The 16,226-nt window shown below is 30.8% G+C and overlaps 1 protein-coding gene across 1 annotated transcript; it reads right to left on the minus strand.

Moving 5' to 3' along the window:
* Positions 1–773: 773 nt before the first annotated feature.
* On the minus strand, positions 774–16,226 carry LOC112681213 (solute carrier organic anion transporter family member 2A1-like). Its single transcript, XM_025551474.1, has 12 exons — positions 15,055–16,226; positions 3,753–3,919; positions 3,481–3,681; positions 3,094–3,393; positions 2,901–3,020; positions 2,651–2,833; positions 2,270–2,459; positions 2,050–2,194; positions 1,821–1,981; positions 1,632–1,735; positions 1,474–1,563; positions 774–1,407 (listed from the first exon to the last, which is right to left on the minus strand). The coding sequence occupies exons 1-12, from the start codon at positions 15,123–15,125 to the stop codon at positions 1,091–1,093; spliced, it is 2,049 nt and encodes a 682-aa protein (XP_025407259.1). The 5' UTR covers positions 15,126–16,226; the 3' UTR covers positions 774–1,090.

A 16,226-nucleotide genomic window follows, 5' to 3' on the forward strand; every position in this document is an offset into this window, starting at 1 on the left:
AATACATTTATTTTTAATAATGATTTAAGAAATACCTAATATTAATAAATAATAATAACCATAAAAGTTGAGTGAATTATTAGAAATGAATAAATAACAAAACAATAAAAATAGTTATAATAAAAATTTAATTCAATTATTGGTAATAGTTAACATTATTACGTTTATGATTTTTTGATTGATACTTTTTAAAAAAGTACAGTTAAAAATTTAATTTGATTGACAAATATATGGTATGATGTTTAAAACTATTGATCTATTTTATACACTCAACAGATATAGATACAATAATGGAACATATTCACAAATAAAATTATTAAAAATATATAGAAAAACAATATGATAATAAATTTAGTACACATATAAATATAAATGTATGAAATAATATGAACACAAATTGAAACAATAAAATAGTACATACATTATTATTATAATGTAATTAAATGTCTTATTTTTCAAAACTAAAATGTTTTCTCTAGGTAAAAATTAAAATTTAATCATTTAAACATGAAATACTTTGTTCAATTATAGTAAATAATTGAAATGTAATAATTACCTAAATTATTTAGATGGCATCAAAAAGTTATAATTTTAATGTACCTATCTATACAATGAAATTTTTTATAAATTTATATAAACTATTTGTTTATTTATTTTTAAATCAATATTTATGTATTTAAAGATATCCAAATATACACAACCATAATACTCCATTTGATATTATAGATTTTTAGTGCCTATATTCGATTTTATGTAATTAAGAAAATTAGTTATAATTATTCTCATTTTTAATACGTACATTTAATTAAATTTAATATAAAAAACATAAAATAGGTATTATTCTTATACGTTTTTAAGGTACACAATCATAATAAGCTTAATATATAGATTATTAATACCACATTTTATATTTTAAAGTTATAAACCCTAGACTAGATACAATTGTAAATTAATGAGTATGGCGCAGTTTATTTTGATTTTACTAATCACGTTACAGAGGCAGTAATCATATCTACAGTCAATAAGCCATTGAATATGCAATTTAGAAAACTATTTCTCACTCGTATTTACAAGTAATTTCAATAGACGTTTACAATAATGTAGTCAATACACCGCCTTCTCTTAACGTAGTCCCAGGACTCCTGGGCGAATAATCGTCAGTATGCCTAGTGAAATCAATGTTTGTGCTCGATTCAGAAAATGTTAAATCGGATGGTCTTCTTTTCGGTGGTCTTCTGGTTGGCGTGGGAGGGCGTTCTTCAAATCCAGGTGGAGTTAACGGACTCAACGGACTTGATACTGAGCTTACAATAAATTTCTTCGCAGAATCCATAGTGCCATACGGTTGCATGGGTCTAGACATTAAACATACACACGAATAGAGTGCTGCAGCCGACATTAGTATACCTACGAACAGAATCCATGTAAAAAATGTAATACTCAAGCCAGTTGTATTACAACATGACCACTTACAAATGTTGAACAAATTGAGGTAAGTAGAAAACGTCACTGCACCATTTAATCGACACTGATCATTGTGGTCGAACAAAATGCAAGTAAAATCTGAAAGATTGGAATAAGTTGATTACAATAAGCTTTTATATAATTATATTTAGTATCTCTATACATACGTCCAATAAAAATATATACTATTTTTCCTGGTACGTGACCAACTAAACAAATGAAAGTTACTGCAAACCCCAGAGCTGTGGATCGATCGTCAGGTTCAACGCTTCTATAAAACCGTCAAGGTAAAACCGATTAATATTAAATATTAAAACCACGTTATTTGATAGTAAATATTTAAATTGGTTTTATACCTCAATAGTAAAATGATCGTGCCTACAATACACGTTCCCAACAACGAAAATATTAATACTGAAATAGATTGATATCCAACGTTCATTTGATGACAGTTGTGATCATAACAGGCACGCTTACTAGCGGAATCCGTTGGGACGCAAGCACATCCTACGTATTCCTGTGGAGCAAGTCAATACGAACATAATATTTTTGAATAGTTATTTTTAAAAATTTGATCGGACGTACCTGTCTAGAATATAAGTCTTGAGTTCTACAACCGGCGTGGCAGGGTGAATAATACACAATATGACTGTTGGAAGAACAAACGGGTTCAAAGGGTAGATTTTCCGGACAATTGCAATCTTTATTGCACACCTCGTTCAATTCAGTTCTTTTGAAACGTAGAAAAATACAATGTATAAGAGCTTATTGACTATTGTTTGCTGTCAAATATATATAATCTTACTTGGACATTATTTGATTATGCACTCTTAGTTTAGAACACCGTAGGAACATACTAGTGAAGACCAATATAGTCACAACACAAATGATTCCAATATTCCAGGCAGCTATTAGCGTAGCTCTTGGCTGTGCAATGCATATCAATACGCCAGATAGAAACACGCAAACTGCTGCTAAAGGGTATCTCAGAAAATCTAAAATATAAACATATTGCATAATTATTGCACACATTGTGTGTGTTGGACCGTTACTGATTATCAACGCGATTTCGAAATAATCTTTTCACGGGGAAAAAAAATAATGCAATTATATTTACTGCCCGTTTAATTAATCGTTTATATAATATGCTGGAAAATTATTGCTACCAGGTGTTTTGTTTACGCACCAATGATTATCGTGTTCTGATCGGTTGCATCAGTAGTGTGTTTGGGTACGAAGAAAACCGATTCCATGTAGTTGGGTTCTTCGTATAGCATGTTAATTAATACCGTATACACGAAAGCGATAGCGGCAATGTTGGATAGAATTAATTTGTTACTGAAAATTCTTCCTAGTGTACTTCTGAAATCTTTTAAGTGCAAAAAAGTGGATATTAAACGTTTCCGACGCACTTAATGTAAAATAACGTAGCATACCGTATCTGTTGTTTCGATAAATCGGACTGTTGCGTATTAACGTCGATACTTGACTTGTGACTAGTCGGTTGGGAAATAAGGCCACGATGAATGATACGGCGATCAGGATCAGTCCGATAACTGCGCGAATCCAATCAAACGAATTACTTTAGTATACGCGAAACACATTTATATTATTGCGTTCGTGACTTACCGAGCCATACGATATCACCAGTAAAGTTGGACCCTACGTTCACATTAAATGCGAATTTGCCGACCATCAACCCAGTCTGGAGTCCCAACAATGACGAACCAATGACGACACCTATGCAAGCCGGGACTTTAGTCGGAACCACCGACTCGTCAAGTAGACCAAGACCAAGGGCCAACAAGGCTGTGCTTCCCAGTGACATGCTGACTTGGAGTAAAAACAGTACTGTGGTTTTCACCAAATGAAATGGAACATATGATTCCTGTAGGTGAGCACCATGAATGGAATCGCACAATGGAGTTTCTAAAATGAAATTTCAATGTTTTGTGTTAATACCCACATAAAGTTGTTTCACTCTGTATTGTTTTCACACGCTTTTCTATTAGGTACCCGAAGTAGCCAATACTAAAGCCGATGGCTTTTGGAAACTGTAATGATCGGAAGCGTTGATTATGGCTAATAAGACAGCCAAGATTCCTTGTATAATGCCAAAAAATGCGATCCACGAACTCTTGTTTCGCTTCCCTCCTCGATATCCGATAAACGTTGAAAAAGTTAAATGGACAAATCCACTAAGAAGCCACAGCCAATCTGGATCATAGAAAAACAAATTTCATTAGAATTACTGTAGTTTCTCTTAATGTTATGTTTATTAAATTTACTCGATGTGTCTGTGGGTATATTGTAGTTTTTGGATTGTAGTGTCGAAAAAAAGTATCTCTGCGACGCCGTTTGAAAAAAAACAAAAAGCGTTAATGTTGTCAAATATTTTCCAGCTGTAGCGCATCTTATCCAAGAACGACATAAAGAATATCCCAGCCATTGCAATCTGTACAAAATACACAATTCGTTTATACTATTGATTTTTGTAACGCCAGTTAATTTGTAATGAATTTACAAATTTTTCGTGAAAACACTAAACAATATTTCAAAAGTCCTAGCATTGTTTTATTTTGAAATTGGATGAGAATTCAACAACCCGGGTTTAACTTTGAAAACCTGCATGTGTATGCTACATAAACAAATTGAAATATACGAGTATAAATAAATATATAAATATATCGTAAATTTAAAAATGTTAAAATAGATTTACAAAAATAAAAATAAATTATTCGTTTACCCTTTTGCGGAGTACTTACATCATTTTTTTTACTTTCTAAATACAAATATTCATTATTCTATTCAAATAATTTTTGTCAAGTGAAATTTTATTCTTGAAAAAAAGTATCAGACCTGAGAGTATTTAAATCAGCTCTATAATATCCAAATACAATATATATATAATAGTATATAGGGTACATTTAATATCTTAAAACTTCTGTAAAAATAATATATACATACATATTATTCTGTAGGGATTTTTGGCGCAAAAGGTTCATCTTGCTTCACCCACAAGCCTTACTAACTAGACTTTCTCATGTCATCATATTATCTCCTGTATATTTGTGTTATTAATTTTAATAAAAACCACGAAACTACGATAGATTATGATAAAATGTTTTAAGTTTATAAAATATGTTGGGGATTAACAATATAATAATATTTCTGAATATTTAAGTATGCGAGATATGAGAAACCAAGGAAAAGAAATATGAGATATTCGGAGTTTAGTTACGTCGTAAAAATTTAAAAAATGTATTCAATTATTGGATTAAACAACAATAAATAACACTCTGAATTAGATACAGTATAATATGCATATTTATAAAACAATTAAAAGTAAAATAAAAAACAAACATAAATATTACTTTGAGTAGATACATTAAAAATATACAGTAGCTGAATTTTAGTTTTTATTGAGTACTATTACATAATGAATTGTGTATACTTCATTACGGTGAGTGATAATTTAATTTAAAGTTGTTTAGTTGATTCCAAATATATTCAAAATTTTTTGGACTTATTCGATCAAGTTTTTTCATATAATTTCCATTTTTAAACAGTTGAATTTATGAAAGATTAGATTATTTTGAAAAATATAACATTATCTTCATTAATCTTCATATTTTTTTTTATTTTCATATTCATTCGTTCATCGCTATCTTTGTGTAAATAAAAAAAAAATGAAATCAATAGATTTCTAAAATCTATAAATACATCGAAAAACACGAAGGACGTCAATGGGAACTACACGTGTATTTATTAATATTGCGATATTGCGTACACAATTACGGTATATACCTAGGTACGTTAGTTAACGCAACCTAACCTAACCTAACGCACGTAATGTGTTTTTGTTGTTAAATGAGAACAAATATATGACAAGTCTAAAAACTTAATACGGTTTAAAATTTACATTTAAATTGACTATACTTTCGATACAATCTCATAGGTAATAATTATAAGTTTCGCATACCTACGAAGCATTGTCAATTCGTTTCGTAACATATTAACATTGTGTGCGTACGTGTCTATGTATACCTACGGCACTGAAAATCACACGCGCACGCGTCGTAGGTACATATGTATAGTATTGATAGTAAAATATGAAATGTGTGTGAAACGTCGTCGCAGTACCATACCTAACCAAAAATACCTATAATGTGCGCAACAATACGTATTATGTACATAGTTGACAGAATAAAAAAGTTTGGAAACTTTCACCGCGTATGTTTCCCTGTGTTTTTTTTATCATATGCCTATATTAAAAACTTTGAACGCCCTGTTCATATTATGTTTATTCTGCTTAGATTTTCCACTCGTAAACATACGAAAAGCGTGTGTGTGTGTTTTATGTACACCTACATGAAACAATAACAATATAATAATATAGTATATCCGTATTATACAGAATATTAGTGGAACAGCGTGCACGTACCTAGTAATGAATGGTCTTCGAACTACCGAGGAACCGGAAACCCGGTTAAGGTCATCGTTCAGTGTCGACCAAACTGAATTCAGAATACCAACTTAGTCGACTATTATATTATACCACAAACCCGTCGACGATTGCGTGCCACATAATATCCTAATAAAAATGTATATTACCGGCAATATCTGTGCGCGTTACATTTCAGTATTTTTTCGAGGCATTTCTATTGAAAGGCAAAAATTGATAAAATTTAACTTAATGCACTCGGTTCATAAGAGAACTGGTCATTTCGTCTTTCCACTGGAACTTTTTACTTGATTAGTTAAACGTAATCATTTCACTCTCATGTTTTGGCTAATGATAAAATGAATAAAAAATAAAAATATTCAATTTTGTTAGGATAAATGGTACTCAGTATCATATGCACTGCGTAAGAAAGTCAATTAATTGTTTAAATAAAAAAAAAGTGCACACTTAATGTATTGGTACTCAAAGTTGTGCAATTTATTATTTCTCCTTAAATCCGATAATATGTGCTATGATAAAAACTTAATGGTAGTCAAAAATAAAAATAATAAAATAACACTTTAATAATATTAACTAAAAGTACATAATGTTTACACCTATTATAACTTTAAAAATATCATTAGGTTTTCTTTGGTAAGTAAATCATGAATTCAAATAAATGTATAGACATTCAATCGACGAACTACTTCATCTTGTAATATCCCGGTAAAATATAAATAAAAATACGTTTATTTATGAATATTTTTTCTCTAAAAATGTGTTAATATCTTAATATGTAAATAATGTTAATCCGTTACTAAAATCTTATAGCTGGGTATGAAAAGTATTCGAAACCAGCGTTAAAAATCAGAAAAAAAGCAATATGGTAATACATGGTTATACTTAATATAATACTTATAGTTACACGGTAACATATTATATATAAGATATGCTTTTGTATTCATAACCACAAGGATTATCTTGGAGATCATCTAAAATGAATACGATGCCCACTGCAGTAAACCATGAGTTTCTAGCCCTGTGTACAGAGCTTACACACACATTCACATATATATAACAGTGAATACACGTGTATATACCTACGTTATTATTATTATCGCGTTTTACCTTATGGCATCGTACGTACATGTGTGCAGTGTCAATGTGCATACGTAAAAACGGAAAACGGGTGCGCCCATATTTAAATACTGCGGCCGCGGTGGAATTTTGAATGGGATTTAATTAACAAAGCGGCATGGTACGGGTAAATGTACATAATATAAATAATAATATTATGTGTCAAAGGCACTGCGCGTATAATAATATATAAAATACACATAATAATGGAATTGCAGCAGCGATTCGATTATGCAAGTATATTTTAAGTATACGAGTATACAGCCGGTTCACGTCACAAGAATAACAATTGCAGCACAAAAAACGCCTCATAATATATGATAGTAAAATGATGTGTTACGCTGTGCAAGTAAAAATTATTAATGTACAATAAAACCTTGTTAAAAGACATACTGGCTAAATACGATTAATACACGGATTTGTTTGAGTCCTGATTCAGCAACTTCAGATCTTTGAACGTTAAAAAAATTACGGTTGATATTTCAATAAAAACTGCATAGCGATTAAGAAATGTGATAAAATCCGCGTAGTAGTGATTTCACGCAACATTTATACGATTTTTTCTCTCTTCGTTACGGATTTTATCTAAAAAACATGGATTGAAAATTGAAAAAAATGCGTTTTTGAAAATTTTGTTGAAAAAGAAAAAACTTTAAGAAAAATTTCAACAATAAGTAAACATTGAAAGATCAAATGGTTTGATCCATTTTTAGAAAAAACTATGAGATTATCAACTATACAAATTGTGGAAAACCGAAACTTAAGACCAGCGGTTCCCAATCCGTGGGCCGCGAGCAGCGTTATACTGGGCCATTAACTTTATTAATAATTTTATTAATATTTATTAATAATTAATTTACTAATTAATAATATTAATATTAGTAAAGTATATATTTAAAATAATAAATATCAGCAAGTGAAGAAGATTCGTCGATTGAACTTTCATGTAATCAGACTCTACAATTGTATTTTTAAAAACATACCATTTGTACCATTCTGGTTAGACTATCCAACAATCGAAAATTGATTAGAAACTTGATGGACTATCTTTCATTGAACTATCTATGTGAACGAGCTCTTTCTATTTTAATTTTTTTAAAAAATTAACTGAATGTTAAAAGCGATTTAAGACTAAAACCATCTAGTTTTAATCTAGATATTAACTCTCTGAAGGAGAGACAAACAATACCAAAAATTACATTAAATTGTTGAACAATCAGGTCCAATGAAGTTTTCTTTCTTGATAAACAATTATTTTTTTTATATTTTTTGTAACAACTGATGTATATATACATTATATAGGTATATATATATAATGTATATATACATTATATAGGTATATATATAAAACTATTAGTGGGCTTCATAGAATTTTTTAACGAAATAGGTGGTCCGCGCTACTAAAAAGGTTGGGAACCGCTGCTGTAACCGATAACTGCAGGATGTCATGGAAAAATACTATTCTTTCAAATCTGTTGAAAGCTTATTCCAATTAATAAACATGTGTACATTTATTAAGTGTATTCAGCATAAATTAAATATCATGTAATAAATAAAAATGGTAAAAAATGGTTTTAATTTATTATAATTAGTGTTTAGTATCTCTACAATAAGATAAGATCCCGCATAAAAAGCTTCGTAAGCGCCATCCCGTGTTTATGATATCCTCTTCACATCCTAAATTGGATTTACTGTACATCACTTTACAAATGAGATTGCCGGATATATAAATAGAAGGATATAACTTAGAAGGATCGATTATGTATTTTTGAATATTGCAGTATATCGAATTCTAACAAGAATACGCGATAATTCTGAAAAATATCCTAATATTATACGTAGGCACATATGTATATATAACGAAACCATATAAAGGTTTCTTTTTCCCTTTGATTTAGAAAAAAACAATTACTCTAAAGACCACATTAGAACCTTTTCGTCCTAAGGTTGTAAACAGTATTCATTAGAATACCACAGATGCTGATCAAATCAACGCTGTGATGAAATATATTTTGCGTCGTTTCACTGAATGTATATGTGACACAGATTGTATAATTTAGTGAGTTGAACGTTTTTAGGTTTCTTTCTGGTTTGTGGTCGACCACACACGAGCGTGTATGCGTGCGTTAAAAAAAATCACCCATAGGTACCCGTGGAAGCGGAAAAAACCTATTTAGACAGTACGGCAATATTACCTTTTTAATAGTTGTTATGCAATTGTGGCCCGCCACCACCTGATAAACCCTCATGTCACACACACTTGTCCATATTTTATAATTACGAGTACACTTGCATGATGAATACATATATAATATACTCAAGGTATACTTGAGTTACAAATGTTGTATACTTTACAGAGACGATCGTGGATTCGAATCACTGCAAATGGACATTTTTTAATGAAATTTATAGGTATATCCATAAATATGGTAAATCGTACTACATTGTATTAGTATTGATCGCGTTACTGGCACGCAATGCAATATAAATTACTATTATAAGTAATGTCTACAGAATATCTAAGCGAGAAAAAAATTTTCATCGATTTCCTATATTTAATTTATAAATCATTATTATTATATTATATTTTATATTTTTATATATTCTTTAAAAGGTTGTGTACAATATATTACACTGAACGAATTCTTAAAACTATCATACAATAAGGATTTTTTTTTTTTACGAAAGAGTATAATATTGTACATTCTTATATTTGATATTTAAAATGTTTAAACACTCCATAGCTATAGTAATCTGATACATGTGTGAAATTATTTAATGAAAATATCGCAAAAATATATGCGTTTATTTATTATTTACATGAGTACATAAAATCATTGCGCAATTTATTGATATATCTTACGCTGCATTAGTTCATTTTTTTCCTGCGTCAATAAAAAAATAACAGTTTATTGCCAATATCCTACCTACGTGCGGCTTTTTGAAATTTAATTCCATGCGTTTAACAGGTTTGACGTATTAGATTCCCTGGTAAGATTAATTTGTTATAAGTACATATAATTAATAATCATATCATTGTTTATTTGTAAATTTATAAAATAAAAATTAATACTTTATTCATGTAGTCCAAAAACAATAAAATATACCTATTACAAATTATTTTGACATTTTTTTCCCGTGTCAGTATTCATATTCGAAATATCATGTTCTGCGGAACGTTACAAGTTCTTAATATTGAATTAACTCTTGAATGCTTCAGTTTGATTATACTAAAGACTTATGAAAACCATATTTATATTGGATTAGTTATTTTTTTACAACTGACACTATTATACTTTATTGTTAAATAACCCAAAATTGTACTAACCATTGTTTTACGATAATTATATAATTTAAAAAGGAATTTAAATGCATAACACCGATTCCAATAGCACAACTAAGACGCAGTATACAATATTAAATTGTTTTTAACTGATTAATATGAAATTACGTTCTACGAACACGAAAACACATAATTGTACATGTTATTATAGTATATAAAAAGAATAAGTTGTTTTTTTTTCAACAATTCAAAACAATTTTGTACATTTTATTTAAAATTATGGAAATGGTATTCAAAAAAATTACATACATTACTTGATATATATTATTATTTGAATACTTAAGCATATGTAAGTAAACCCTGTTTAATTCTTCATATTTAGCATCACCATACGAATTTTCTCAATGATACTTAGTATTTTTTTGTGAAACATTTTAATAAAATAAAATATGATAATAAATATGTTATAAATAATATGTTATATGTTATAATAAATATGATAATAAATATGAGCAAAATGTCTAATCAAAAATTAAATTAGATTACATTTCGGTATATCTTTACATAACAAGGCATTTCAGTTAAGAAACAAATAACAATCGAAAACATTTCGTAAATATCTATTATGTCAAATTAAATAAATTTTAAATTGTATACAAAGTTTTTAATGAGCAGAAATATCTAATTATAAAAATATGGATATAATATTATAATTATATATGTATATATTTTATTTTCTTATAAAGTTTGAAAACAAATACCATAACAGCAAACCGCTAGAGGAGTATTAAAATATAAAATATATATAGTAGCAAATCGCATAATCACCAGTGCTATTTCGAAAATACATTATATAGTGATAAAACCGTAACAAAATTATATTGAATTCTTTACACACAGCTTACTTGAACTTAAATCAAAGTTTTAAATAATTTACTAAACACCATAATATTTTAAATGTATTTGCCTTATTATCATAACCTCTCTATATAAAAATGTTCCTATTTAAATAACATAGTCAGGCGTGTAGCTAGATATTTCTAAGGGAGGGGGGGTGTTATTCAAAATTAATTGACAACATTTTACACACGAAATTGATTACTTTACGTATATTTAAATTTTTCACATATATATTATTATATAAAAAACTGTAACACGTATTGGCACGAATGTAATACAACGCACAGTAATACTTGCTCGTTAAAACTTTAAGGTATATGTTACCTATCTAATTTTAAAATAAGCCACTAGACAACGACGAAAAAATAACGTAAAGCTTAGAAAATTCCACCAGTTTTATAACAAACGCCATGAATGCTACGCTAAGCCGTCAAGCCTTCAATGTCATACCATTTACAAGGTGGATTTTGGTGAGCAGAAAACTTTTGGGTACGTGAAACAATATTTATCCGAGACCATTGCTATGGTAACGGCTATGGTCTTGGAAATGTCCGGCCCGCCGACGACGATTCGTTATCCCTTTCGGCGGGGGTGTGTCACGAAAATTATACAATGGAAATATCACGGACGAATTTTCGCGATATTCGACGTCTGTTGGTCGCTAGTGTAGCGATCGTTTTTTACATATGTCTCCGGCAGTGCCGGCGCTAAGTATTGCGGGGCCCTGGTAATAGGTATTAACCTTAAAGTTCCCAGAGAGCAACGAAATTCTTGCTTTTTTTAAATCAGAATTTTTTTAAAAAAAAATATTGTTTTTCTTCGAATTTTAAGCAAATAACTATAGAGAGAACAAATATTTATATTATTATTTATTGTAGGAATCCTACTCGACGGGTATCGTCAAAATATTACGCTTCCGTCGTATCGATACCAACGATTTACTTTGTAATTTGTACTATGGCTAAATTTAGATATAATTTTCCAAATAACTGATAATAGACATAATATAGATTTATAATTTATCGATATATAATGTCAATATGTCTCATGGTATTAAGATGATAATAATAAATCACGGTGCCCTTTAACAAGCGCGGGGACCTGGACAAATGTCCCATTTGTCCTCCCCTAGCGCTGGCACTGATCTCCGTGGAACTCGACGTGGATAAAATAATAATAATAAACTGCAATTACTGATGTACAATCGGATATTGCGTGCGCTGTTCCCGCGTCTACTGCGTCGCAATAGTATAATAGAGAATATACGTCGTGGGCCGCGCACGTACGTTTTGCATATTTTATTATTATCGGGTGCTCGCAGTGTACACACTTAAAATACGTCTTCATTGGCGATCAGGTGTTGCAAAATTGAACGGTGATGAGTCATCACGAGCAGGCCCGTATTTAGGGGGAGGGCATGGGTAGGCACATGCCCGGGGGCGTCAAGTCTCAGGGACGGCAAAATATTTTAGCAAAATTAATTTTAAAAATACTATACCTAATGAAAAAAAAAATAAAACAATAAAAAAAAGAGAATAGTATGTTTTACAATTTTATAATTTGCAAATTAAAAAAAAATTGTATTTTCATTATATAATAATTTGTTAATTAAAAGAAAAAGGAAATTGTATGTTTTATTATATTATAATTTGTTTAATTTGTTAATTAAAAAAGTATTAAACGATTTTCATTTATAAGTTAATTTTAATATTAAAGAATCTCGATTATGGACGAAATAATAAGGGTTATATTGTTATTATTTATTTTGGTGGAGAGGGGGCATAAATTATATGCCTGGGGGCACCAAATTTTTAAATATGGGCCTAATCACGAGTACGTGTATACATTAGATCTCTAAAATGATGCTCAACCTCGTATATGCAGTCGCATTTTCATGTAACATTCAAGCACTGGTCCATAGCGAGCGGTCCCGTCGGGAATATAGTTTTATGAAATGTTGTTGACGTTTCAAATCGACGAACTGATCTCACCAACCGAACTTTTTACGGACTCAAACGTTTCCCTGAGGATTGAAACCAGAGAATATTTTGAGTAATTTTCACTGAGTGGCACTTCAATAAAATTGTTTACCAGTAGTGGGAACGTAGTGGGAAAATCAAAATCCTATCTCAACAAGTATCTCACTGAACTCTACTTAAACATATATCAACATTTCCGATTTTTCAATAATAAAATAATAAAACATAAAAATATAAGTAAAATAGAATATTTATTTCTATCAGTATCCAAATTTAAAATAAAATTATACTAAACTATACTAAACTAAGTCTAAACTATTTTCAGAAAATAATATATTGAACAATTATTAAATAAAAACATTAAGTTTAATATTTAATAAATGATATAGAAAAGTTAATTGTAGCTTCTTTTTCTTAATTATTTCAAATATAATATATGTAATAAACGACTAACGTATAGAATTCCTTTAAATGATACTCGTCTAATGTTAGTCTAATACAGGCACCGGCAACCCGCAGAACTTTTTATAATAAAATATAATAATGTAATATATACAAATATATATCAAGATGTTTAAAATTGTAACAAATAAAATTGAATGGTGACTTTTATATTCTTACTAACACAAGCAATAAGCTTATCTCACATTGTCAATACTAAAATTTTGAAAAAATAAATATTGTTCACGATTAAGCGATGAACACGTGAATGCAGTTGTATGAATATCAACATACAATATTAAATCGAACATAAAATAATTAACGGTAAAAATTCAACCTAAAAAATCACACTAGAAACTAAATATTTATATCCTTTTGCACTTAAGAATTAATTAATATTTTTTTTAAATTTTTAAATTGTCTTTATTCGTGTAATTCATTTAAAATCGAACTCGCAACGTGAAACTTTTAATAAAATTGTTGCTTTCTATAAATATATTAGTATTATAAGTTAAAATGATATTTTTAAAATAACGCTTATATTTATTTTGGATGCATCCGTCAATAATAAAAAATGTTAAAACCATAATTGCGCTATAATCTTATTGTTCTATAATCAATAAAATATTTTTGTTTATTTTATAATATGTGACGAACTATACAAGAGATTAAAATAGTTTGATGTTACCAGGGATAACATTTGTTTACAATTGAAACTGGTAATTTCACTACTAAAAAGAAAAAATACTGGTATGTTCTTTACATACATATAGGTTACATATATATAATTACAATACATATATAATTATAATTCAAATATATAAATTCATAACTACAAGTGCAATTCATTAAATAATTTAAATTGAAATCGGTAATGTAAGAATGTGTTGGTCAGTGACACGATGACCCACCACTGGGTAATTAATGCATGTTTGATTAAATAATTTACAATGTCCTACGTAAATCAATCGTCACCACTGTATGACGTCCTCTATACTTGGATCGATAAAATCGAAAAACAAAAGAATATCCAAAAACCTCGGACACGATAGTATTATAAGTCGTACTTATTTTAACCAAATATCACCGGTTAAACGCAACTAAAATACACGCTAGAGTGATCTAATGGTATGGTACTTATTATTTTTTATTATTCAATAAAAGTTACTCGTCATGAGTTCGGTGATTGCAACCTGTTTGGTATTAAAATAAACATTATTACTGAAAGGATTTTAGAAAGTTTATTTGTTTTTATTCATAACGCATCGAGCGTATCGCATAAATGCATGTGATACTCGTCATTTTTCCTTGTGCAGGTACCCTACGAGCAAACACATTCAATACGCGTCTGAACATTACCGCGGGACGATACGATGTCGAGGAGAGAACGCGCGCGTCAAACTCACCCGCAATCGGACGGCAGGTCTTCAATGTGCGGTTGCACCGTGGGTCGGCCGTACGGATTGTTATTGTTCATCTTCTCCGCCCGTTCTTCGCACCGGTGCCAAGTGGCTCCTGCTACTTAATCTACTTTTATTTTTATTCTTCTTGTTTGTCTGCCGGCCGCGTGCGCCGATCGGTTTTCGTTGAGGCACGCACTGCTGTTCAACCAGGAGACATGGACCGTGACGGTGTTGTCACAGCGACTACAGCTGCGACGGCGGTGGAACGGTGTAAAAGTACGGGGCACGGCACGGTACCGGACGACGACGGGCACGGCTGCGTCATGTCATCGCCGCGGACGAGAACCGCTACACAACTGTCGAACACGAATAACGGACACGAAAACGAACACCCGAACGCACCGGTTAATAATACTGTACAGAATATCCGCGACAAATACGTACCGACGGCGATCGTGTTGTACGACGTGATATAATAATTTCGGATCGCGTCGGGGATTCGGTTGAGACGCGCACACGCTACACGGAACTCAACGTCAGTGTACGGACCGAATGCGCCACACGCGCGCGAGTCGTGGCGGCGGCGGCGGTAGCGGCGGCGATCTATGAGGTCACGATGGTGGGGTTACCGAAGCGACCGCACGCGCTCGTTTACCTGGTCTAGTGTTCCTGGTTGTCGTCGGAGAAGGTGGTGGTGGCGGCAGCAGCGGTCAGGTGAAAGTGTTGTTGTCATGACGACCCGCACGCAGCTATACCTGACGACTGTTGTGTACAACTACAACACTGGTATTGGTATACTGAAGCGTTATAGCTCATAATTTATACATATCTATGATCTCGAATTAAGTCGGAAAAAATGAAATCCAAATGGTGTAACTACAGTTAAGTCTATGGATAGTTGTAAATTCCAGAATTTTAAGTCGTTAATTGTACTAAGATTTGGATAATATACATCAATAATTTCTAAAATGCTCGTGGTCGTAATACTTAAAAGAGTAGGAATTATAAAATTGCAGCCTCAAATAGTTGATTAAAATGACATAAACTTTCTCTACCCGGTACCAAAGATATGTATATATGTTACGGACAAAAGTCGAAATCGGGCAAATCTCAGAAATGCCCACAATGCTTGGGCAAAATGTCATATTTCGGCTTTTGACCAGGCAAACCTAGTT

Source organism: Sipha flava, unplaced genomic scaffold, assembly GCF_003268045.1.
Source record: "Sipha flava isolate LNK unplaced genomic scaffold, YSA_version1 18806_pilon_pilon, whole genome shotgun sequence".
In the NCBI taxonomy this organism is placed as follows: domain Eukaryota; kingdom Metazoa; phylum Arthropoda; class Insecta; order Hemiptera; family Aphididae; genus Sipha; species Sipha flava.